The sequence below is a fragment of the Brachypodium distachyon genome, chromosome 1 (assembly GCF_000005505.3).
Source record: "Brachypodium distachyon strain Bd21 chromosome 1, Brachypodium_distachyon_v3.0, whole genome shotgun sequence".
NCBI classification, from domain to species: Eukaryota; Viridiplantae; Streptophyta; class Magnoliopsida; order Poales; family Poaceae; genus Brachypodium; species Brachypodium distachyon.
This window is the reverse complement of record NC_016131.3, coordinates 65,106,854-65,129,605: the sequence shown is the minus strand read 5'-3', so window position 1 is coordinate 65,129,605 and position 22,752 is coordinate 65,106,854. Positions and strand designations below refer to the sequence as shown.

General features: G+C 42.1%; 4 protein-coding genes and 1 pseudogene across 4 annotated transcripts; 2 read left to right on the top strand and 3 right to left on the bottom strand.

The window, feature by feature from the left end:
* The first annotated feature begins 2,614 nt into the window (after window positions 1–2,614).
* LOC100843295 lies at window positions 2,615–6,163 on the top strand. The gene is made up of 6 exons (XM_003558147.4): window positions 2,615–2,881; window positions 4,273–4,432; window positions 5,092–5,173; window positions 5,266–5,313; window positions 5,558–5,658; window positions 5,747–6,163. The coding sequence occupies exons 1-6, from the start codon at window positions 2,710–2,712 to the stop codon at window positions 5,877–5,879; spliced, it is 696 nt and encodes a 231-aa protein (XP_003558195.1). The 5' UTR covers window positions 2,615–2,709; the 3' UTR covers window positions 5,880–6,163.
* Window positions 6,164–6,393: 230 nt separating this feature from the next.
* On the bottom strand, window positions 6,394–8,740 carry LOC100846574 (annotated as a pseudogene).
* A 474-nt stretch (window positions 8,741–9,214) lies between these two features.
* On the bottom strand, window positions 9,215–12,297 carry LOC100842990 (protein IN2-1 homolog B). Its single transcript, XM_003558146.4, has 10 exons — window positions 12,033–12,297; window positions 11,843–11,917; window positions 11,677–11,737; window positions 11,480–11,566; window positions 11,278–11,376; window positions 11,073–11,181; window positions 10,888–10,964; window positions 10,678–10,785; window positions 9,683–9,763; window positions 9,215–9,596 (listed from the first exon to the last, which is right to left on the bottom strand). The coding sequence occupies exons 1-10, from the start codon at window positions 12,230–12,232 to the stop codon at window positions 9,588–9,590; spliced, it is 906 nt and encodes a 301-aa protein (XP_003558194.1). The 5' UTR covers window positions 12,233–12,297; the 3' UTR covers window positions 9,215–9,587.
* Window positions 12,298–15,301: 3,004 nt separating this feature from the next.
* LOC100846270 (protein IN2-1 homolog A) lies at window positions 15,302–17,397 on the bottom strand. The gene is made up of 9 exons (XM_010230463.3): window positions 17,243–17,397; window positions 17,074–17,148; window positions 16,900–16,960; window positions 16,714–16,800; window positions 16,529–16,627; window positions 16,327–16,435; window positions 16,092–16,168; window positions 15,789–15,977; window positions 15,302–15,661 (listed from the first exon to the last, which is right to left on the bottom strand). The coding sequence occupies exons 1-9, from the start codon at window positions 17,260–17,262 to the stop codon at window positions 15,653–15,655; spliced, it is 726 nt and encodes a 241-aa protein (XP_010228765.1). The 5' UTR covers window positions 17,263–17,397; the 3' UTR covers window positions 15,302–15,652.
* Window positions 17,398–18,247: 850 nt separating this feature from the next.
* On the top strand, window positions 18,248–22,632 carry LOC100842684 (protein MODIFIER OF SNC1 11). The gene is made up of 6 exons (XM_003558145.4): window positions 18,248–18,607; window positions 21,430–21,492; window positions 21,634–21,765; window positions 21,860–21,917; window positions 22,221–22,276; window positions 22,392–22,632. The coding sequence occupies exons 1-5, from the start codon at window positions 18,357–18,359 to the stop codon at window positions 22,248–22,250; spliced, it is 534 nt and encodes a 177-aa protein (XP_003558193.1). The 5' UTR covers window positions 18,248–18,356; the 3' UTR covers window positions 22,251–22,276; window positions 22,392–22,632.
* The last annotated feature ends 120 nt before the right edge of the window (window positions 22,633–22,752 follow it).

Here is a 22,752-nt window from a genome sequence, read left to right as displayed (position 1 = left end):
TCCCTACATATCCCTTTTTATTTGCGGAAAAATCCCTACTTACCCCAACTTCTCAGCTGGCGAACGTGCTATCCTGCGAACGCCCTTGCGAGTGAGCGATTTCTGATTTCTGCCCGCAGACCCGTTTTCTCCGGAGACAGCTATTCTGGACTGGACTCAGTTTTCTCTCTCCCCCCATCATCTTCTCTATGTGACACATGTCATTGAGCCATTGGCCAGCGTATCCGGTGAAAACTTCATAAGAAAGATCAAAACATTCTCAAATAGATTACATATGTTAGAGATGTAATGCTTTATACATGTGTAAAATTACAAGTCCAAACTCAATTGCGTTTGGTAGCAGTGAAAAAACAAATTTAGCATGAATAGCGGTCCTTCACTGTTTGACACCATTCATTTCTATACATATTTTTAATTCATTGCAAATGCATTTGATTTTGAACTTGATGTTTTGCACGTTTGTAGAACATCACACCTCCAACATATGGTATTTTTGTAGGGTTTTTTAAAACTTTTATAGATGTTTTTTATGAAGTTTGCACCGAATGGGGTTCTTTACTTGATACGCCACCTTGTTTTGGTCACCGAATAGATATGCAAGCGGGATTCCACGTATGACCCACTTCTAGTTCAATTCTAAAAAAATTAGTCAAATTAAACCAAATTTGACTAGAATATTTGAAAATGAACTGAACTGAGACTTATGAGAGATCCAGCTTGCATCCTTCCACCGACCTCAGCGTCGACTCCAATTGCCATGTCTCCTGGCACCAGCGCAATTGATGATGATAGATTATTTTTTACTGTATTTTTCATGGTAGAAACCAGTTTGAAACCTGATACCACATAGGTTAAAGCTGATTTATTTGGAGTTTGAATATGTGATGGATCAGTTGGAAGTTCTTTTTATTTAGGGGAATACCACCATCCTGGCGAGCTTTATATTCATGAACAGTTAGCAAAAGAATAATGAAGCTCAACGGATCATCATCCCCAAACATTAGAGAATGTTAAAACTAGGTATTTTTTATTTCTTTGTAAGCTTACAGTTCCAACTTAAATCATAGGTCATTCTTTTAGATTACAAGGGGACCTACTCACATCACGGCTTTCCATGCGTAGTTCTGTGTCCTATTAAAAAACACGCTAGATCTAGGGCTGAATGGGAAAATCAAATCTACAATTTATCTTATGGAATTGCAAGGGAACAGTTGCCTGAGAATTTGTTTTTCTCAGTCGACAGCGTTGACCGTCGGATTGGCGTCGCGATTCGTGCTGAAGTTGTGTGCAAACAAATCTCAGATAAATAAGGTAACAACTGCCATCTAGCTACATCAATTGGTTGGTTCGGTGGTTGGTATAGTTTGTGTCATAATACTCAGAAGTACTGAGTTCGAATCCATTTGCAGCCCATTAGCAGTTTATTTTTCCTTTTTGCTTCTTTTTTCCCCCTTGACTTTCCTTTGTTTGTATTATGCTTTCTATTTTTGTTTTGTCTTTTCAAATGCAAACTCTGCTGTTTAGAGCGAGTAATTAGGATAAGTTGCATGCTGAGCTAATATTGCACCAATATGCGTTTTTCTTTATAATTATTTATTTAGGTCTATTTTGTTTTATGATCTCCACAATAATTTATATATACTAGGAAATTTTCTTGTTTATTTTATATTTTTGTGTCCTAAATTTTGTTTTGGACGAGTTGTACATTCCAAATACCAAAATTGCACGCAGATTGCAACCGCAATTTTTCGAGTTGGATGGGCGTCGCAATTGTAATTTTTTAGTTGGACAATGATTTCGAATATAATTTTTTCAGTTGCATAACTTTAGTTTATTCAATCGCACGATGGTTGCAACCGTAATTTCTCAATTGCATGGAGTTTGCAACCGTAATTGTTTCAGTCAGACTGTAATATTTTTTCCCATTGTATGGGATTGCACTGTAATTTTTTGGTTGCACCTGAAAATTTCCTTGTTGCATGAGGTTGCAGCTCTAGCTTTTTATTTGCACCTGTGATTTTTTTCACTTGCACAATAATTGCAACTGTAATTTTCACAGTTGTATAATGACCGCAACTATAATTTTTTCAGTGGCATGTGGTACGTGTTTAGTTTAGTTTTTGACCTAGCAGTGTCTATTTTTCTGAAAGGCGGAATAGTTCTTGGCTAAGTCCAAAGTGCTTTATGACCTAGAAGGCTAAAGAAAGTCAGCAGAACACCGCAAGCTCAAAGGAAAAAGAAAACCGTTAGCCAGCGGCATTAGGAAGGAGCAGAGCAGGACCGAGCATGGACTGTGTGGTAGTCAATCCCTTTATCTTATATCGAAAAAAGTGTCATACGCACGGAGTTTCCGTATTGAACTACATAACTTACCATTTACACTAAGGCTGCATCTAGCACTGCGGTGGTTCTCATAATCCCGTTTGGCTCACCTTTTTTGAATAGTTTGGCAACCATTTTTCCTTTTACTCTTATTTGTATTTTTTCACAGTCAAATTATAAAATAATTTCAGCAACTGTAAGCTTACAAAGAAAGTCCAGTAGCTCTGTAGAACCAATAAGCCCATTTGCACAAGTGGGTCCAAAGAAGCCCGCAAATATTGCTACCACCCGTCACAACCCATTCGGGGTCCATTCGCGTCGTTCTCCTCCTGAATCCAACTCCGCCCAACGCCAGCACCCCTCCGCCGCCGCCGCGCAGCCGGAGACATGTCGAGGCTCGCGGCCGCTGCCCTCCGCCGCGCCGTGACCGCATCTGGGGTGCGCTCTCACTCGATCTCGGCGGCAGCATATCCGGCATCCGCTCGTCTCTTCTCCACTGACGCAAGCGGCGTCGAAGCGGGATCACAAGACGACTCTTTCCCCAAAGCGTCCAGCGAAGGTAGCTCTCGCATCCTTGTGCTGTGTTTTTGTAATTTATAGGTGTTCTCTCGTATGCTCGTAAGTTTATTTCTCTGGGGTTTAGGGTTTAATGGTCTCTACCAGCTAAGAGCGTCGGAATGTAGGATGATGGACTATGCAGTTTTTTTTTACAGCATGGACTATGAGTTAATGTGTTGTGGTGGACCGGGTGATCGAGTTCATATTTTAGTCCCTGTTGTGAGTTTGTGATAAATGATATTAGAGTCAAACTCTGAGAATGCAGGTCACAGCCTCTAAAAAGCGAGATAATGTTGTAATCTTAGTGTAGAACATCACGTTCTTTGGGTGTACTGTGACCAGTAACAATGAAAAAAAAATGTGTCGTTCGCCAAGGTATAAACCAAAGAGCTTCTTTGGATTGAAAGGATTTTCTTTCATTTTCGCTATGGGTCCAATGGGATTCAGTCGGATCACACTGTATCCAACCAAGCCCGCAAGGAGGACAGTTTTACCTCCATCCACTACGATCATGGCATCATGTTGATTTTATTTTCATGTGTTTCTCTGATTTATGTAGTTTTATCGTTCCTACTCCTGCGTCCTGACTTCTGAAGCATACATTTTTGGATTTTGTTATTCCTATTAAAGAGAACTATGTATAGACATTCTTTGACTGGTAGAAACAGAAATTTAAAAGGCTATTTTGCTGTTGTCATATGCGTTATTCAAACTGGGTATGTTGTTCCTATGAGACCAGCAGAAGGATTTACTGTCCATCTGTTTTAGCTTTTGTACCCTTGCCTTGCTGGCTTAGGACTTAGGTGCTACTCCCTCCGATCCATATTACTTGTCGAAATATTACATGTATCTAGACGCTTTTTAGGCATACATACATCCATATTTGGGCAAATTTGAGACAATTAATATGGATCGGAGGGAGTACTACACTATCCTATACATGAATACTACTCCCTCCTTCAATGCATGTAAGGCCCCTTTCCAAATCTTATTTTTCCAAAATACAAGGCCACTTTTGAACTTTTCTCTTTTAAACCGTGCCCGCTTAATTGCAAGTCTCTTGGGTTCCAATTCTTCATTAAGTACGACCATTTCATGTCTACTATTATAAATCTACATTAATTGCAAGTCTTTTGGGTTCCAAATCTATTGATCAAAACAAAAACAAAAAACTTCTCCAAGATACGGGCTATTTGTCTTGGTACCGGAGATTTTCAAATGGGGCCTTACATATATGGAAGGAGGGAATAATTATTTTCATAGTAATTATACTATATTGCCCTTTTAGAGTTAAGTGATTTCCTCCATTTTGTAATAAGAAAACTTTGAGATCTACTTGCATTTGAACACCATCATGTTGTTCATTTCACTAACACTGATCTGCTGCAACAGGCTTGGCCTATTATGGGAAGTTCTACAGTGCTATTTCTGGAGGCAGCCGTCTAGGCAAGAACATGCTGAAAACTGACATCATCCATTACCTGGACAAATGTGAATTGTCGCTGGATGATGTGAAGATTGATTACAACAGGGGATATTATCCCATGGCTGCGTACGGTTTATTTTCTTACTCCGATTCTGATCTTCGGCATGAAACATAGATGTTCTATATTATCCATTTATGTACCTTATTTTCACTTGAACTTGGGGCTGCATATGCTCGAAAGGTTATACTAATGTCTATTGCATTCAGTAGTGCTTGAGAGTTTCCAACTGATTTGGTTCTTTGCATTGTTTTGAACCTTTTAGGACGTGCTTGAATGCGCACCTTGTTTTGTGGTTCATGCATGGATTGGATAATTTTTGTTAGTTTTTCAAGAAGCCCCACCTATGCTTAGGCTAAATTGTTTGTGAGTCCTTACTAGGCTTTGTTGATCTGTCTGCGTGGTGTAGACATGTAGTAACGATCTTTTAATGCAGTATACCAAAGTGAGCATTTGTAGTTCATTTCACTTTTCCTTGCATGTCTGATATAATTTCTTCGTATTAATGTTCTCCACGTGATACTAAGAAAGCCTGTTTAAGCACGGTTAGCTAATTCCGTCCTATCAAAATCTGTCTTTGTTACAAATGTATGGCATGCCTTCTTTGATTCTTCTGTAGTAGTATAGTTGGTATTATGACATTGTCGTGGGTTCTCAGTCGAATATAGCTTTATCTTGCTGATTTCTTAAAGTGAGTATCAACCTGAAAATGTCTACACCTGATCAGGTTGTTGAAGTTTCCTTCCATTCAAGCATTTAACGCAGCATTGAGGCAAATAAGTCAGGGTCGCCTGTACAGGCTTGAGAGGGTAATGTCACTGAAATTACTTTTATCAATTTTCTTAGTTGGTTTCAGTAAATTCTTTTACACTGATATATATATTCTAATTTGATATCACAGATAAATCGTGATGAGTGGGATCACAAGCAGTCTTATGATGGAAAAGCTGTAAGTGATATAGTTGCCTTTTACTAGATAAGTTATACAGCTAACATTACCTCTCTTCTCCGATGCTATTGATTGTGCAAATATCAAGAAATGCAGTAGGGGAGGAAAGTCCCTTTTTCTGTTGACAGTTTAATTCATGCTCTTGTTCCTGCAATGTATCATGCAATTATTGATATCTTCTGAGTGATTTCATGTGGAAATAATCATGATGCTACTTTTGTTTTTGCTGTTTGGGTCTATCCAGGTACTACTGCAAGGAGTCCCTCGAAACGCTCAACCAGATGACATAGAACGCTTCTTGTGTGGCACTAACTTCGAACCTCCTCCATTTGAAAACTTTATCAGGTGATAATTTTTGTTAGCCATCTTTGTTTGCTAGGATGTTGTTCGCTACATTCATCCTTGTCTGATTCTCTGGATGGCTGGTGCACAGACCTGGCGACCCAGAGCCCATAAGAATGGTGCTGGTTAAGTTCCGCTCGAAGACTGATGCAACCAATGCCTTCATTGCTAAAAACAAGGGTTTCTGTCTGAACAATGCTGTTACCATGCGGGTTATTCATTAACCCACCAAATCTTATCATATTTGAATCACCTTCTTACAATTGGCCCTGCTAGGATTTGAAGTCTATCCATGCATGTGGTAGAAATGTATGGTTTTACAAGCTCCCTTCGACTGACCGCTTGATTCATGCTTTTTCTGCTGGTGCTCAGTTGAACTGTACTGTTTTCATTCTCATCTTTCCTGTGTAACCTGGAAGTTATACTATTTCCCTTCACAGTAGAAGCAGCTGAACGAATTCGTCCCATAAATGTTAATACTTGATATTTTCTCGCTGGCACTCTGAAACTGTATTCGAGTGCTCTATAGCCTGGAGGTTGCAGCCATGCAGCTAGAAGTCTGGTGCACTCTGGGCGTAGTTCGTGTCTGAGATGAGGAATTTTTGTTTTGTTCCGTTCTTACATTATGCTCAAGTACACGAGAGCGTGGGATTGACCTCCCTGAACCCGGGTACAGTGGTACCTAGTCCCCTATAGTTCCGGTTTTAGGCGAATCGGGAGGTTTTTGTGTTTCGACAGTTGGTGGCATGAGCGGTTCTGGTAGCACTCCATAAAAAGTATCACATTTTGTACATAGTGAATACAGTACAACTATTTTCTTTTATTACGGAGTACTAGTAATACCTCTCCATCTAGAAATACATAGTGAATACAGTACAACTATTTCCTTTATTATTTTATTGCGCTCGGAGCAGGCAGGCTGGTCACATATGTGCTCCATGCAACGTTCGTCAAGTGAAATATCCTTTATATCTGCAGTAAAACATCAGCACTCCATCAGTATCACAAGAAAGTGCATATATATATACCTCAGTATTGGCATTGATACTCAGCTAATCACGGCTAGAACGCCTTACCCCGAGCTTCTTCTTTGTGAGAGCAACCAGTTCTTGGGCGTCATACTTTGTATGCGCGTATGCCGCAATGTCGTTCATTTCCTGTGACAATTTTTTTCCTTTGGTGTCATATGTAAATCAAGGATAATGGACACTCAAAAGATGTTATGGTTTTTGCTACCTCGATGAATCTCCGTGTGTTAGACCTTTCTGCGGTGGTATCGTAATTCTTTATGTCAGCGAAGAATATCTGGAATCCATCGACAAATGGTGCATATGCGATGTCCACCTACCAAATGAACGTCGTTAGTTCTTTGAATGACTAAAACACTATAGCTGACAAGACATAAACTGCAACTTACCAGACTAAACTGGCCAAGGAAGAAAGGCCCATCGTCAAATTTTGAAAGGGAGAATTCTATTTTGTCCAGAGCAGCAACTGATGATAAGGGTTCAATAATGCTTTCATAAGTGAGTACAGTAGCCAGTTTGAATATAGTATTCCCTCCGTCAAACAAAAGATGTCTCAAATTTGTCAAAATTTGAATGTATCTAGACATGACTTAGTGTATAGATGCATTAAAATTTAGTCAAAGTTGAGACATCCTTTGTTAGACAGAGAGAGTAGTATAATTTAGAACTGAAACTTAGTAAATTTTCTCAATTCTTGCCAGCTTCAGCAGTCACAGGACTCGTAGAGGTCAGCCCGGAGAGCATCGCCAGATTGAAGGTATCTGAATAAGCCAGCAGTTCGTCTGCAAACCTTCGCTTTTCCGAATCCTAAAGTAAATTAGTTAAAAAAAGAAAAAACAAAAGGTTGTCAATGGGGATGCCAACCTAAGAGACGGTGCATGCTACTTCAGCATTTGGAGACAAAACGGTTACTATTGACTCACATCAGGAGTCAGTTTAGGGCCTTCGAAGTTGCTGTCAATATACTTGATCAAATCCAAACTCTCTCCTATTCTTTGTTGTTGTGCTCTAAGCTAGGCACCTTGTCAGCACAAGAAAACATATAGGATTAAACATGAGACTTATATTAAAATACTCCCTCCGATCCATGCAAAGTTCAAGACACTTATTATGAATCGGAGGGAGTAGGAGACTTGTATGTATTTTAGTACAGCCACACCGTATTCTTGGGGTAAATCTCCTTGTACCACGCTGGCCTATCTGCCATTTCCAAGGGGACTAACTCGATCTTCTTCTGCAAACCCTGATGCCGGAAACAACGGCAACGCAAAACGCAGAAAGATGAAGTGAAACTAACCAAAGTAGGCATGCAGCTCATGTGGGAAAATGAAGAACATCATCATCACAAGAACGGCTCGGTTAATCGGTTTGGTACCTTGCAGTTCCTCGTGACCCATGCTCGTTGCGCGTACGGGCAAGTGTACGACATGTACAACCTGTATGTAATCCCAGCTTTATTAATCCCCACATGTGAGCAAGGTAAAACGCATTACAGACAGCCCAAAACACGGGATTGATTGCCTGGCTGTGCCATCGTAGGGAGGTGGCTGGTCGGACGCGGATGTCAAGGTACGCGGGAGAGCTTCTTCAGCAAACCTACATTTCATACTGAGAGATCATAAACTTACAAATGTTCATCTCAGATTCAGCTCAGCTATATCATACTCCCTCCGTCCCATAATTTGAACTAAAACGGCGGCAAGAATTATGGGACCAAGGGAGTAGTATATATGATCATGATCATGGCAGCAGAGTGAGAAAGGAACTGCACATGTCCCTGCTTGCTGGTGATGCTGCCATTGCCAAGGCAGTGATCAGGGATTCAGGATGCGCAGAAATGCGGATTTTGTAAGCGGAAACAGTACTGTTCTCGGGTAGACTGGTAAACCAGAGTACAGTAGTCAGTGGAGGCTGGTAGGGAAGATTTGGAGAAAACTTGAGCTCAGGCGTCAGCTGTGACGATCAACCGCGAAGAAGAAAGGAGTGGTACTGGCCGATGCCATGTCACTCATGGATCGTGGCACCATATAACCCGCATACATCTTGCTGCAGTTTCTCAGGGACAATTAACGATATGGCGTATCATTTTTCGTAAAGAAGACACGTCCATGGCACAAGGGGAAAACTGCCCTACAATTTAGCTGGTGCGATCGCTGGATCTGACAATTCTTCGCGACCTGCCAAACTAAAAGGTACTGTACCGAGTACTGACAGTGACAGGTTTTGAAAAAACAGAAGTACTGAAAGCGAGAAGTACAAATTTGTGGCAACACCATTTGCAGCTATGGTCTGAACAAGCATAGTGATCCATTGTCTTTCTTTCCCGTTTAACTATTACTCCCTCCGTCCCAAAATAAATGATGTGGATTTATATAGATTCTTATACAAATCCATGTGAAATAGTCTTACGCATATGACCGATGATCAATCCAAAGAAAAGCATTCATTTGGCAAATTATATCCTTGCTCTTTTTATTTGGTTTTGTATCAACGCAAGGGCACTATGCTAGTTTTAATACGAAGACCACAAGTAAATGGTTAACATGATATCATAGAAGCATCGTTTCACTATACTCATAAACATTCAACAAAATACTCCCTCCGTCCCATATTAAGTGACGAAATACTACATGTATCTAGACGTTTTTTGGGTATAGATACATCCATATTTGGACAAATTCGAGTCACTTGGGACCGAGGGAGTATATGATTATTCTCATCCATAAACATTGGCATACCGTCAAACTATAATCACAACACAACCACCTTATTCTCAAAAGGCAGGAGCATAGTAGCATACATCTTTTTTATTCAAATACCATCTAACAAACAAGCACACTCCTGATCGAGTGACTAAGTCTTCATATTCCATGCTGCGCCTCTTGTTTATCCTTGGTGACATATTCACTCAATCTGAAAGTTAAAGTGTGTAAGTGCAAAACAATTAGACAATTGAAGAAAATTACACAACAAAGCTGTAAAGAAAAGAAACATGTTACCCCAAGACGCTTCTTTGTTTGATCAAGCAGAAATTGTGGTTCCAGTTTGGTCTGTGTATACGCATCGATCTTGTTTGCTTCCTGTAACATATCAATTGGGAGTTAAGCCTTCTCCTCGGCAAAGGGTTGCCATGAAATTACAGCCTTGGCAGAACAATAGCCTTGGCATGTGCTCTCTTTCAAAAAGGAAATATACTTTAAAAAAAACACATATACATGACTCAACATTATGTTCAGATTTCAAGTTTTGTGAAAATATTCACAGTGGGCTATGGGCAACTCAAGAACCTACAAAAAGTTTTTTAGGTCCTCGGTCGTGCCTTTTTCATATAGACCAAAAATTTCAGCCTAACAAATATACAATCATATGTGTATTGTTACCAATGGTTAGTGGTTTAATAAACCTTGGCATGCAAAGAAAAATAAGTCAATCCAGAAACAAGTAATGGGGCCAAAAGAGGAAGGTAAGATCATGGTAATTAGCACTAATTCTTTCTATCCTTTTGCCATCATGCTCTAATGGCGTTATCATTTACTTTTATACTTGGGCAAAGTGCAAAATCTAAACTTCATAAGGTTACTGATTACTCACTCCTTCCAAATATACAAGGCCAACATGGAATTCTATGTCAAATTTTGACTAATCATTGGACAAAAAATATTTGGATATATATGTATAGAAGTTATACCATCAGAATATATTTTCCAATACAAATTCAATAATATCACTTTTGCATTGTAATAACCTCATACTACTAGTCTAATAGTTGGTCAAAGTTTGACACAAAATTCCGCGTTGACCTTATATATTTGTGAGGAGGGACCATGAGATAACAGTACTATTGTCATGGTGTCCACAACAACTACGCCTACATGGTTCTAGCCATTGGATTTTGGAAAATTAACGGCTCATGTTAATTTGCGTGTCTCCTAAAATTCCTCTTAACATAACATTAAAATATGGCATAATCTCATCTCGTATCATTCAGAATCACCTCGATGTATTTCTGAAAGTTCGGTCTGCCCTTGGTGATATCGTAGTTCTTGATACCAGAATAGAATATCTGAAACCTTTCAATAAATGGAAGATATGCAATGTCCACCTGTGCAGAAATTAGCATCACAGCAAGAGCACATGTTAACCACAATTCTTTCTAGTCCTTTATCAAAGGAAATTTACAGGAACCGCAGACTGATGTGCATACCGAACTGAACTGGCCAAGCAAGAAAGGACCATCGGTGAACTTTCCCAGGGCAGCTTCTATTTTATCCAGCGCGGCAACTAATGAAAGATAATGCATGATAGATTGCAATTATAATATGAATACAAATTGCGTGTAGAAGTTATCAAATGATTAAACAGGTTACAGTAATAGCGATGCTCTTTTACCAGTTTCCTCTGACACATCTCCCTTGGAGAGTATGGATGAGTATAATGCTTTGTTAAACTCATCTGTATACGCAAGTAGCTCCTCAGCGGACTGCTTCTTTGCAGAATCCTGCCAGTTTATGGATGCAAAGGTAAATAACACCGAGAAATTGTTGTAATCTCTGTACAAGCATCACTCTTATGATGGTTGAACAAATATGCATACTTCAGGAAGCAAAGCTGGGCCTTCGAAATTGCTATCAATGTACTTGACCAAATCCAAGCTCTCGCCTTTCACTTGGTTGTCATGCTCCAGTGAAGGCACCTGTAGTAAAATAAAGGTACGTGTGCATGGAGATCAGAGAAATGATGGACTGCAAACAGAGCAAGAGATTATACACGTGAGAAAGAACTGAGATTAACCATACCTTGTTCTCTGGATAAACCTTTTCCTTGTACCAAACTGGCCTGTCTGCCAGATCGATCGCTACTATCTTAATCTTGTCCTGCAAACCCTGGACAATAAAGCATATAAAGAAAAGATGCAACTTTTATCAGCACAAGTCCAGTGAAAGTGTGGACTATGGACTGCAAATCAGCAAATCAAAGAACGCTAGCGTGTTACCTTGCAGTTCCTGGTAATCCAAGCGCGCTGCGCGTACGGGCAGTGATATGCAACATACAACCTACAGGAGAAATAAAAATCAGTTTATCCTTAGATATGTGCAGAAGTGATAAACCACGAGATATATCTGCAACGCAATTCCATTTCCAGTTGGGTTAAAATTCACCTGGTCGTGCCATCGAAGAGCGGAGGGGGTTCTGAGGTGGAGGTCAGGGAAGGGGGGAGATTTTCTTTCGGGAAGCTGCACATGTCCGATTAGAGAATGGAACACGACATTAGGAAATCGAGCAATTTAATATTCTAGATCCAGATTCCGGAACAGCACGAGCGGCAGACTGAAGATTCTGCAGACTCACATGACCGGTGGTGCAGCAGCGGTTGCCATGGCGACGGTTCGGGAGGAAATCCTGGCGGCGGCGGCGGTGCGGTGGCGGTGAGCTGCTGGCCGCGAGCGGGGGAGCTTTATACAGGACGACTGGGGGACGGAGAGGGAGATGGAGGGGGAGGCGGAAGGCGTCAGTGGTGACGGGCGGCAAAGGAAAGCGAGTGAATTCATGGCGGCAGCATAAAGGTCGATTGGATTGGATTCGACACGTCGATACGGGCGCTCGGTGGAGCCATGGGAGGTTGGGGGGTCAGGTCAGGTCGGCCTCACCTGGACGCGAACGCGGTGCAGGTGCCGGGCTGCTGCACTGCCGGCCAGGCTTCCGGAACCGTACCGATTGTTTCTTACGTTGTTTTCATGCGGACGGACTGCAGCTGCAAAAGTTGACACGTCCACACGAGGCCACGAAGCACTCGTTTGTGAATTGTGAACCAGGTGGAAATGATCTAGTACAGTGTCATCGTAGCACAAAATAATCGCTCACGTTTTCTTAATAAGAAGAAAAAAACATAATAATAGAAGGAAGGGGAAATTATAGAACTTCAGTAGCAGATGGAGTTACAACCAGAAGCTTGCACCAAAAGAAACATAAAGTTAGAGTCGCTAAGAGTGCATAAGCTTTTGGCAGAGGCCACCTATTTGACCGGACGAGGCTTGACGGACGGTCCTTCTAACTTGTGAACGGGAGGCAGGAGAATTAGTTGTAGATTTTGAAGACGCTCCATCAAATTGAATCTGGAGTTGCAAGGTTCACTGTATTTATGGCTCGACTACGAGGGTTCTCTCATCCACCCTTGACGAGGAGCCCGAGCAAATACAGCTCTGCTCAAACGAAGCAAGTAACTCCACTGGAGGATCGTAAACATCCCCAAAGATCTAGAACCTCAATGGCACCACATCCAAGAAGGGAGTTGACTCCATCCGCCAACATGGCCATGGGACGACCGAAGAAAGAAAAAGAGGAAAAGTTTTCATAGTCCAAACCTCACAAATGTGGAGGAACAAAAGCCTTGTGAGAGAACATATTCCATGAATGTTGCTCCCAACAATAGGAAACCGACGAAAAGGTCGAGAAGAGCAACATCAAAATGCCAAAAGCAATAATTGCATTCCTAGAGTTTATTTTTAAAAGAACACAAATCTATTATAAAAGGTTCAACACAGATACAAAGCATTTCAAACACAGTAAAAATTACGTCAAGATCCCTGAACTAACATCAATTAGTGAAAAGGTTTGTCCAACTTACATAGGTTTGGCGGTTTTTGCACTTGAGACCAAGAAAAATGTCGACTCCAGATTATTTCGACAGAAGTTTCAGTTTTATATTAGATGTGATTGTCTTTTTATATCAATTTAGTGTACTATCTGCAGTAATTGTAATGGATAAAACAACACTTACTTCTTTCTTATATAAATGTGGAAAAGTCATAGCTTTATCCTTGGTCAAACATTTCCGTTTTAAGTTTGACCAAATTATAGAAAAACCTACTAAGATCTAAAATATCAAATGAATTTACCACGAGAACATATATAATGACAGATTTAATAAAACTATTTTCAAGGTCTAATGTTGGTAGATTTTTCTATAAAATTGATTGAATATAGATTTTTTTTATTTAGAGCAGATTAAAATAAGACATTTTACATGTTTAGGAACTCCATCCTGATCCATCTAATGTTCCTTTGTCTTCCCAACAGCCCGCGTCTGCCACGGGAGCAAGAGACGTTTGTCTCGCGGTTAACACGGCAGCATTACCATCAGAAGAAGAATTAATTCGTCGATGTATAGACAGAGAGGAAGGGCAGCTTCAGATTAGAGACGACAACAATGATCAGCCGCAGGTTCGTAAACCTAGCCGCGAACGCCACCATCGGCGGCCGCCCCTCCTACCAGCTGCACCGCATCAACGTATCAGACTTCTTCTACCCAACAAGACCCGCCGCAACACAACACGGCGGAAGAGCCGTTCAGAGGCCGCGCCGAGTACTTCCCGGAGCACGGGCTCTGGTTCGGCCTCTCCTCGCCCGACCGCGGCGGCGTAAACTTGGGGCTCTGCGCGTCCGACCTAAGCGTTTGTACCGGAGCTCCGGGTCCGGTGCCGCCGCCGCCGCCGCCCCGGGTGCGCGCCGTGTGGGAGGACGTCCTGGAGACGCGTAACGACGAGGGGTGGGAGCCCATGGGGTTACCCTCGTACTCGTACTCGTCCCCCTGGGCTGTGGCAGGTTCTGCGACGCCATGATGTTCATTACCGGGCGGAGAGACAACTTTGACTATGATGCGCGGTTCGCGGTGCTCACCGGCTTGGAGGTGCAGCGCTGCGGCGATGGGTATGGCACGTGGCTAAGGATGATCAAGCACCGGTCCAGGCGCTACGACATGGGCCGTGTATACTCCTTTCGGGTGTTCTGGCGACGAGCTGGCAAGTGTATTTGGCAGATGGCTCCGGATGGCGGAACTAGCAGAGGTCAAAATCGCTGCATCCTTGGCTTATCTTTTTTGCATTGAGTTTTTTGTGAATTATTTGGATTCATCCCTGTACCCATATATACACTCCATATCTCCATCCATGCTAGAATACAATAGAGATGCGTATGGTCGTGGATAATTTGCTTGCTTCATCAGTTCATTGGATCATGAAGACCACGGCACTCCAAGTAGTGATTTTCGGGCCTATTTCAAGTGCAACATTATCAAAACACGGGATAACAACAACAACAACAACTAAGTCTTTTGTTCCAAACAAGTTGGAATAGGCTAGATATGAAATCTAAATAGGAATTTGTGGACAACTCTGTCAATGTCTGTATAGGCGTATGTCATTATAGGCATAGCCGGTCCCAAGCCCGGATAAAGAAAGAGAGTTGTGATAGGCTTGGCGAGCCAATGTAAAAACTAGCCATTTTCCTATGGATATCAAAACACATGATAGAAAGAAAAAAATGTAGAACCGAATGCCATATGCAGAGGCCGGGGTGTTATCCTTCTTTTCGAAAAGAAAAAAAGAACTGAATGCCATGTCCTGTGCCTTACTGAATCCTATGATGGCCCTTTGCATCTTCCACATGATTTTTTCAGGGTTTAGAAGAGAGAATTAATGTTCATACAATGCAAGCAAAGACATGTTTCTAAGGGTTTAGGCTTTCGGTTTTGCTATTTCTAAGTTGATGCTGACAGCTGTCTGATCCAATCGTTGAGACTCAGTGCAAGTAAAAATGATGAGAAAATCTCGGATGCATGGTTGACTGAGAAATAAACTTTTTTGAGTCGAGTGAAAAATAGACACTCTTTTAAGTTTTAACCTTTCCATAGCACTCATATGAAACTAGAGTGTCGAATCATTTTTTGTTTTTGACTTCCTAGCACTTTCATCTTCATCGTGTATCTGACAATGAAATTTACACAACACCATTGGTCTGGTCTGCCAGAAATTACACACTGTCCATAATTATTCTGGCAAAAGCATGCTCCTTGGAGGAATGGCGCGCAAGCCCACTCATGATGGTTGACCCCTAAAGCCTGTATCGACTCAGCTACGTACTGCCATTCCCAGATAACGATTCTATAATCCTTGGGCGACACCTCCACTTCTTCAAGCAATCTGAAAACTCACAGCAAGTCAGTGTCAAATGATAGTACTGATATAGTGATACGAGTACAAACCTGAAAGAAGGAAGGCAAAATTAGAATGAAAAAATGAGTTTGATTCGGGAAATTAATGTCTTTGCCTTGAGATGCCTCTTGGCCATATCAAGCAAGTTCAGCGGTTCATTTTTTGTTTGCGTATAAGCTTCGATCTTGTTCATCTCCTCGATGTATTTCTCAAGGTTGGGCCTGCCTTTGGCAATCTCGTAGTTCCTCAGGTGAGAGTAGTATATCTGAACCCTCTCCAAGATGGTCACGTACGCAATATCCGCCTGCCAAGATTAACTGATTAAGGGAACTGAATGAAGCATCACCACAAACGTTAATCTGGTTGAAAGTAAACTGTAACCCATTTGATTATTTTGGACTCGAACGGACTGCCATACCAAGCTAAATTGGCCAAGGAAGAACGGGCCGTCACTGAACTTCGACAGAGCAGCTTCGATCTTGTCCAGAGCAGCAACTGAGCGACGAAGCAGAGGATATTAGCTTGAGCAATGCGAATGAATCCAAAGCGACATATATCCCTTGAATCCAGATTCATTCTAGAAACTACCCGCAACTACTCCGTACAAGGTATGCACAGCTTCAGAGATGCTAGCTAGCTAAGCTTTTACGTACCAGTGTCATCAGACATGTCTACTTGGGAGGTCAAGGGCGAGTAAAGTGCTTTAGTAAACGCGCCAGCATACGCAATCAGCTCATCAGCAAACTGTCTCTTAGCAGGATCCTGGCAATCGATCCACATCCAAAGGTTAACATTTCTCAGGAATTAATAACTCCTTCAACTTTTCCCCCAATCATACATGCTCCGAAGCCTTACTTGAGGAAGCAGTGCGGGGCCTTCAAAGTTGCTGTCGATGTACTTGATCAAATCCAAGCTCTCTCCGGTCACCTTGCCGTCGTGCTCCAGGGAAGGCACCTGTGGAGAAACGCAACATATAAAATTGCGAAGTCAAGAACATGAAGGAATCTGAAGGCAAATGCTGGATGAACCGGTGCATATACCGTGCCCCGTGGGTAAACCTTCTCCTTGTACCAGGCTGGCTTGTCCTGCAGATCGATTCCGACCAGCTTGATCTCTTCCCGCAAACCCTGAAAAAAAAAGAATATTTCGTTCAGGTATACGTACTATTTTTAGCAACACCGCAGCGGTAAGGTGCAAGGAAACGGCCGGGCAGCAAGCTAGCATACCTTGCAGTTGCGGGTAACCCAAGCACGCTGAGCAAACGGGCAGAAGTAGCAGATATACAGTCTTGACGTCGCACAAAGATTCAGTTAACCATTCCACGGTTAGTCAAGTGCAGATTACTGACGGAATTCCATTACTGACTGGCGACGTAAAAAATGAGCTCAGTTTTTAGTTACCTGGTGGTGCCGTCGAAGAGGGGAGGGGGCTCGGAGACGGCTCCCAGTGCAGGCGGGAGCACTTCTCCGGCGGAGCTGCAAAACGAGCGCAACACCACCGTCTCAGTCCATGTAAAAAAAGGGGGTAATAGCATGACTGCATAAGTGCTTGGCAAAATAATCACAGCACCTCCTGGCTGCTGCTGCCATCGAGATGGGATGATGATGTGACAAGGGACCGACTGGCCACTGCTGTTCGGGGTAATCTGATGCGTTATGTCTGGTGGGCGAGTCGATCGTGTCCGGAGTAGGTATTTATGCGTCGCCAAGAGGTGTGAGTCAAGTTGGCGAGTGGAATAATACAGTTTTTTTAGATAATGGAAAGTGTCGCCGTCCGGGCCGTCCGGCTATAATCATACGTCTGTCACTAGCTAGTATACTATCTGTTGCTCCTAATCGGGTTAGTTGGGTTAGACTTTTGTTGGGAGGTATGTTGTCGGTTTCAATCTGCTTTGACGGATTGACGTAACTGATTGGGTCATGATCTTCAGTAGCAGCCCCCGTTCCCGGAAAGAAGAAGAAAAATAATCTTCAGTAGCAGCCCAGCATCAGCGATCATGCATGTGCTGTATAAATTAGAATGATCTTTTGACGTAACTGATTGGGTCACCTTGAGAAACAAATTGGCCAGCAGTATAATGTGTTGTCGAGTTGTTTGATATTCGTACTACCTCCGTACCATAATTCTTGTCAGAATTTTACATGTATCTATACACTTTTTAAGAATAGATACATCCAATTTTGAGTAAATTTGACACAAGAATAATAGAACGGAGTCAGCACTTGTTTTCCAGCTATAGCTGTTTTTTTTCCTGACAATGAAACGCATGCGCGGCAGACTTTTTTAAAGAGAGTACTGAACCATTTCTCCCCTGTTCCTTGGAATGAACAAAAAGTCAAGTAGTCAACCATCTCAGGTTTTTTTAGATGCCTGAAAATTTCTCAGGTTCGAGCTAACCATCTCATATTCTCAGGTTTGAGTACATATAATTTTGCTTTGAATTTTGGGGAATTATGCAAATAGGAACCGGTCAACCCGTAAGGCCCATTTATTAGTGTCCAGTGCAGGCTATCATCGACCTGCCACCAAAAGGCCCATATATATTTTGTCTTCCCGGGGATCCAAACGGCCCATTCGTGAAGTACAGAGGCGTAGCGGCGAACACGAGCAGGAAGACAGGAGCAGCAAAGATCTCTTTCCACACTCTGCGAGACCTTCCCGACGAGGCGACGAGCACTCTCCGATGGCATCTCAGGACTCCAAGACCGCGCAAGACCCAGTCACCACCGAGCCGTCATCCCCGGCGACCGCTGCCGCAGGGGAGGCGCCTACGAACCCCACCGCCCCCACACCAGCCCAAAACCCTAGTTCTGCCGCGGCTGCGGCGGTAGGTGACGCGGCCACGGATTTGGAGAAGAAGATGCGCCGCGCGGAGCGGTTTGGGACGCAGGTGGTGATGTCCGAGGAGGAGAAGCGAAGCAGTCGCGCCGAGAGGTACTTGTTCTACCAAATCCGTTTCTGCTAGGGTTTATAGTTTTTTTTTCGTTACCGAACCGATAGATTTAGGGATCGTCATGGCCTGGATGGCATAGTTAGTCGTACTGGAGTTTGCGGTTTACTTGTAAAATTTCTTTTGTTTTAGCTAACATAGTGTTATGTGCTTATGTTTATTGTTGGCCGAGAGTAACTTGCAATAATATGCTGAAGGGGATCTACGCGAGTATGGAAATTAAGAAGCTCTTAGTGGATTTTGGACGTTTAGGAGTATTTAGCACAAGGAGACATTACGATGTAAAGGAGGATCATCTGAAGTTCTAAAATATTTATTCTAAACACTGTAAAGGTTGCATCTCTTAAGCAAGAAACGAGTGAGTATTTGAGAAAGTAAAGAGTGACTGCCTCAAAAAAAAAAGAAGTAAAGGGGTGACCGAGTATATGTTCAACGGTCCTCAAAGCTCAAGACAAGGGTTTTCCTATTTGTTCTATGTACACAATCCTGTGAGGTCGGTGCAACTGTAGCTGCTTTAGTAATTAGTATATATGATCTTTTTGCATTGTAGTGCCCAGGCCCTATCGTGGATGGTAGTTAACTTCCAAGGTTTATTGCATTGACTCATGAGCAGTACTTCTTCCATGTTCATATTTGAACATTGTGAAATGCACATCTAAATGGTAGGCAAACCTACTAATCAATTGAACATGACATATCTGAAATAAGCAAAATTTGGAAATAAATGTTTGATACTTTTTGAGTCAACCATGTTGTAACTGCGATAGTAGTTAAGTTCAATTGTGAGAACTTTTTCGCTTTTTTCAGCTAGGTAAGAATAAGATCCTTGGGGTGAAATGATGTTACCATTGAACACTGAATAAGTGAATAAAATAGGCTCCGTATGATGAAATGTTGTTATCATTGAACGCTTCTTATGCGTTACTTGTCTATGGTTCTGAAAGGCATATGCATATCACCCAAGTTCTATTGTAGAAATTGTGCTAATGTTATGTATACAGCTTGTGTAATGTCATTAACTTATGGTAATACTGTATTGTTAAAATTGATTGACAGTACATGATGAAAAAGCAGCATTACTCAATATTAATATGATACCCATCATGTATAATTTACTACTCCCTCCTATCCATAATAAGTGTTGCTGATTTAGTACAACGGGAGTATTAGCTTTTATACTGTTATTCAAGCCTGCCAACGGATTTCGGTAAGCATGAGATGTCAATCCTTGCTTTGAGAAGGAATTTATTTTGGTTGCAATTGGAGAAACTGTTACTCTTTCTCCTCCCTCGTCATAAATGTATCCAATAGTTGCATTAGTTGCATATTCTTTCCATGTGGTCGTACTGGAGAGAGTAGATTGGAATTGGAGGTGCACTGATAAAAGCGATGGATGGGTGGATAATGATTCATGCATATTCTTTCCATGTGGTTGGTTATCTGTTTATGATACTGTTTCTTGCTCTTCTTACTTAAGGGTTAGTGTATGGAAGACAAAAGGGTAAAGCTATCATGGCTTTGTGTCTCTAAATCAAATCGTATGCTGCTTCATTATAATTCGTTACGTTCGCAAGGAAAGTAGCTACCTTGGGCCTCTCCCACTGCTCCAAGGTGAACTGTCAGCCTTGCCACATAGGCAAAAATCAAATGTGGCATCATAATTAAAGAAGGGAGACATTATAGTTGTATCTTACCATAGATATAACTCTTGTCACAAGGCCCTAGGTAAAACATGAGTTGGCACCAATGAAATGCTAGGATGATACTATGACCTATTAAATGGGGGAGCCTATGGTTTGACACATCAAGATCATCGTTGGGGAGGTTGTATTTAAACATCTATGGCTCTGATGCACTAAGAAATAACAATACCAGATTCGCTCAAAACAGTGCTGATCCCCCGATCTAGATTGATCGATCTAGATCATGGTTCGAATTTGTCTGATTCGTTCTGACTTCGCTGCCCGATTCACGACCTGCACAAACACAGTTCGACTGCCAACTTGCCATGCGTGCTTCCCTAGCTGCTCGATGATGCCGCCTCCAATCACCGTCGTATTGCAGATTCACAGCAGCTGGTGTGGTCCTTGAGAGGTGTGGCTGGTATGGCTGCACACCTGGAGATACAAAGCTGGATGGGCAGATGGCACGGTGGGGAGGGTAGCTAGGGGGCCGCATGATAGGAGGATTGTGGGCAGAGTTCAGGAAGAAGTATGGAAGTGGAGATGTTGTTGTACAGCAAATTGGAGCAGAGCGACTTGTGGCCGCGGGGAGGAAGAAAGTCACGTATCCTGGGTTGAGGAGTTGCATTTGCATCAGTACAGCTCCTAGCTAGGCCAGCCCAACTAAGGTGTAGCGAACGTTTTCTTTTATTTTAACTTCTGCCATTTCTTAATGATGTAAAACAAATCTATGTGTTACACATATGCATATTGATTGGCGAACCCATTCTCTGATTCACAAACCCAATCATCGATTCGCGAATCGGAGATGTATACCCCCCATCGAACACGATTCGTAGAAAGCGGCGAATCGCGAACCGAGCGAACTCCGAATCCGGTAACTATGATTTAAATTGTCCAACATTTATGGATAGTGCTGCTGCATATAAGCAAAGTGCAAGCTTCAATATTAGTTTGCGGTCTTAATTTGATTGAAACAGATTGAAATGTTCCTGTACTGACTCATTCTTTGTTTTCTCTGTCAGTTGTGTATTTCCCATTTGGTTGATCTGTTCATCACTTGATATATTTCAATGGTCAAATACCAAGAAATGTGACTTTTTTTTAATGCTCTCGTTTACAAGGTTTGGGACTGTATCTTCAAATGAGAAGATGGAGGAGCAGAAGAAGAAGTCCAGGGCTGAGAGGTGTGTAATCGCACTAATAAATTTTTCCATGTCAGAGATTAGCTATGATGCTCTACTAGATTTATTGTACTCCCCCAAATAGTGAACTGATAGCTTTTTTTTGCGATGAATGAACTGATACATGCTTTTCTTAATTTTCAGGTTTGGCATTACCTCGTCCTCTACTGATGCTAACGAGGCTAAGAAGAAAGCTCGTTTAGAACGATTTGGTCCGAATACAAATACGAATGTTAGCAAGGCAGAAGAAGATAAACGAAAGGCACGAGCTCTCAGGTTGATGGATGTGGCAGTGTTAATGCCATTCTTTTCAATGGAACCACTAATCTTACATTCAGCTCTATCTGACATTTTTTCACAACTTTGCCAGGTTCGCAGAAACGCCTAGTGGATCATCTGAAGGAAATGACAAGGACACCTCCAAGCCGGTATATCCTCCTCTCCATGATTTTATGTGAAACTGTTGCTTCGCTGTTTTGGTGCTAGTTTTGTGTAGAGCTTATGTCCAAAGCTGGTACTCCTTCCGTCCAACAAAAGATGTCTTAAGTTTGTCAAAATTTGAATGTATCTAGACATGACTTAGTGTATAGATGCATTCAAATTTAGTCAAAGTTGAGACATCCTTTGTTGGACAGAGGAAGTACATGGTTTTGTGTAGAGTTTCTGCTTCCCGTTTGTGGTTCTAATTCATTGTTTTCGTCCTGTCCCTGTCCTCTGTATGTGTAATGCAGGATGCTGCCACTGTGGCTGGCACGGCATGATGGAAGCAGTCCCTGCTGTTTGCGAGGTTATATATGTTGCTCTTATCATCATATACTACTATTATTATTTTCCTTGCCAAGGTCTTGGATGCTGTGATGTATATCCCATAACATGGAAAGAATCAACTCCATTTGTTGCAGGGTCTCAGGTATTCCCCGAGAGACTTTGGTGAAGCCATAGTTTGTATAACGCTAACGAGACCAGTGCATGATGTTGTCGGAGCCATTTCGAGCGCTGTTTACTGTGTAGCACTTGAATGACTTCCTTACTGTACTTGCTGGGCAGCGTATTGTTGTTTGCTGCTTGGTTCGGGGACACTTGTACTTCAGCTTCCCTCTTTGTAGTGACGACATTTCTTAGCCATGGCCTTGTGTTCCTTTAGTTTTATGCGTGTATTGTACGTATCAGACGCAGCGTGGCACTGTATGATATGTACAGATGCCATGTCTGGAAGCACGACATCTGAGCGAATGGAAGTGCCGTGCGCATCTAGTGCGTGAA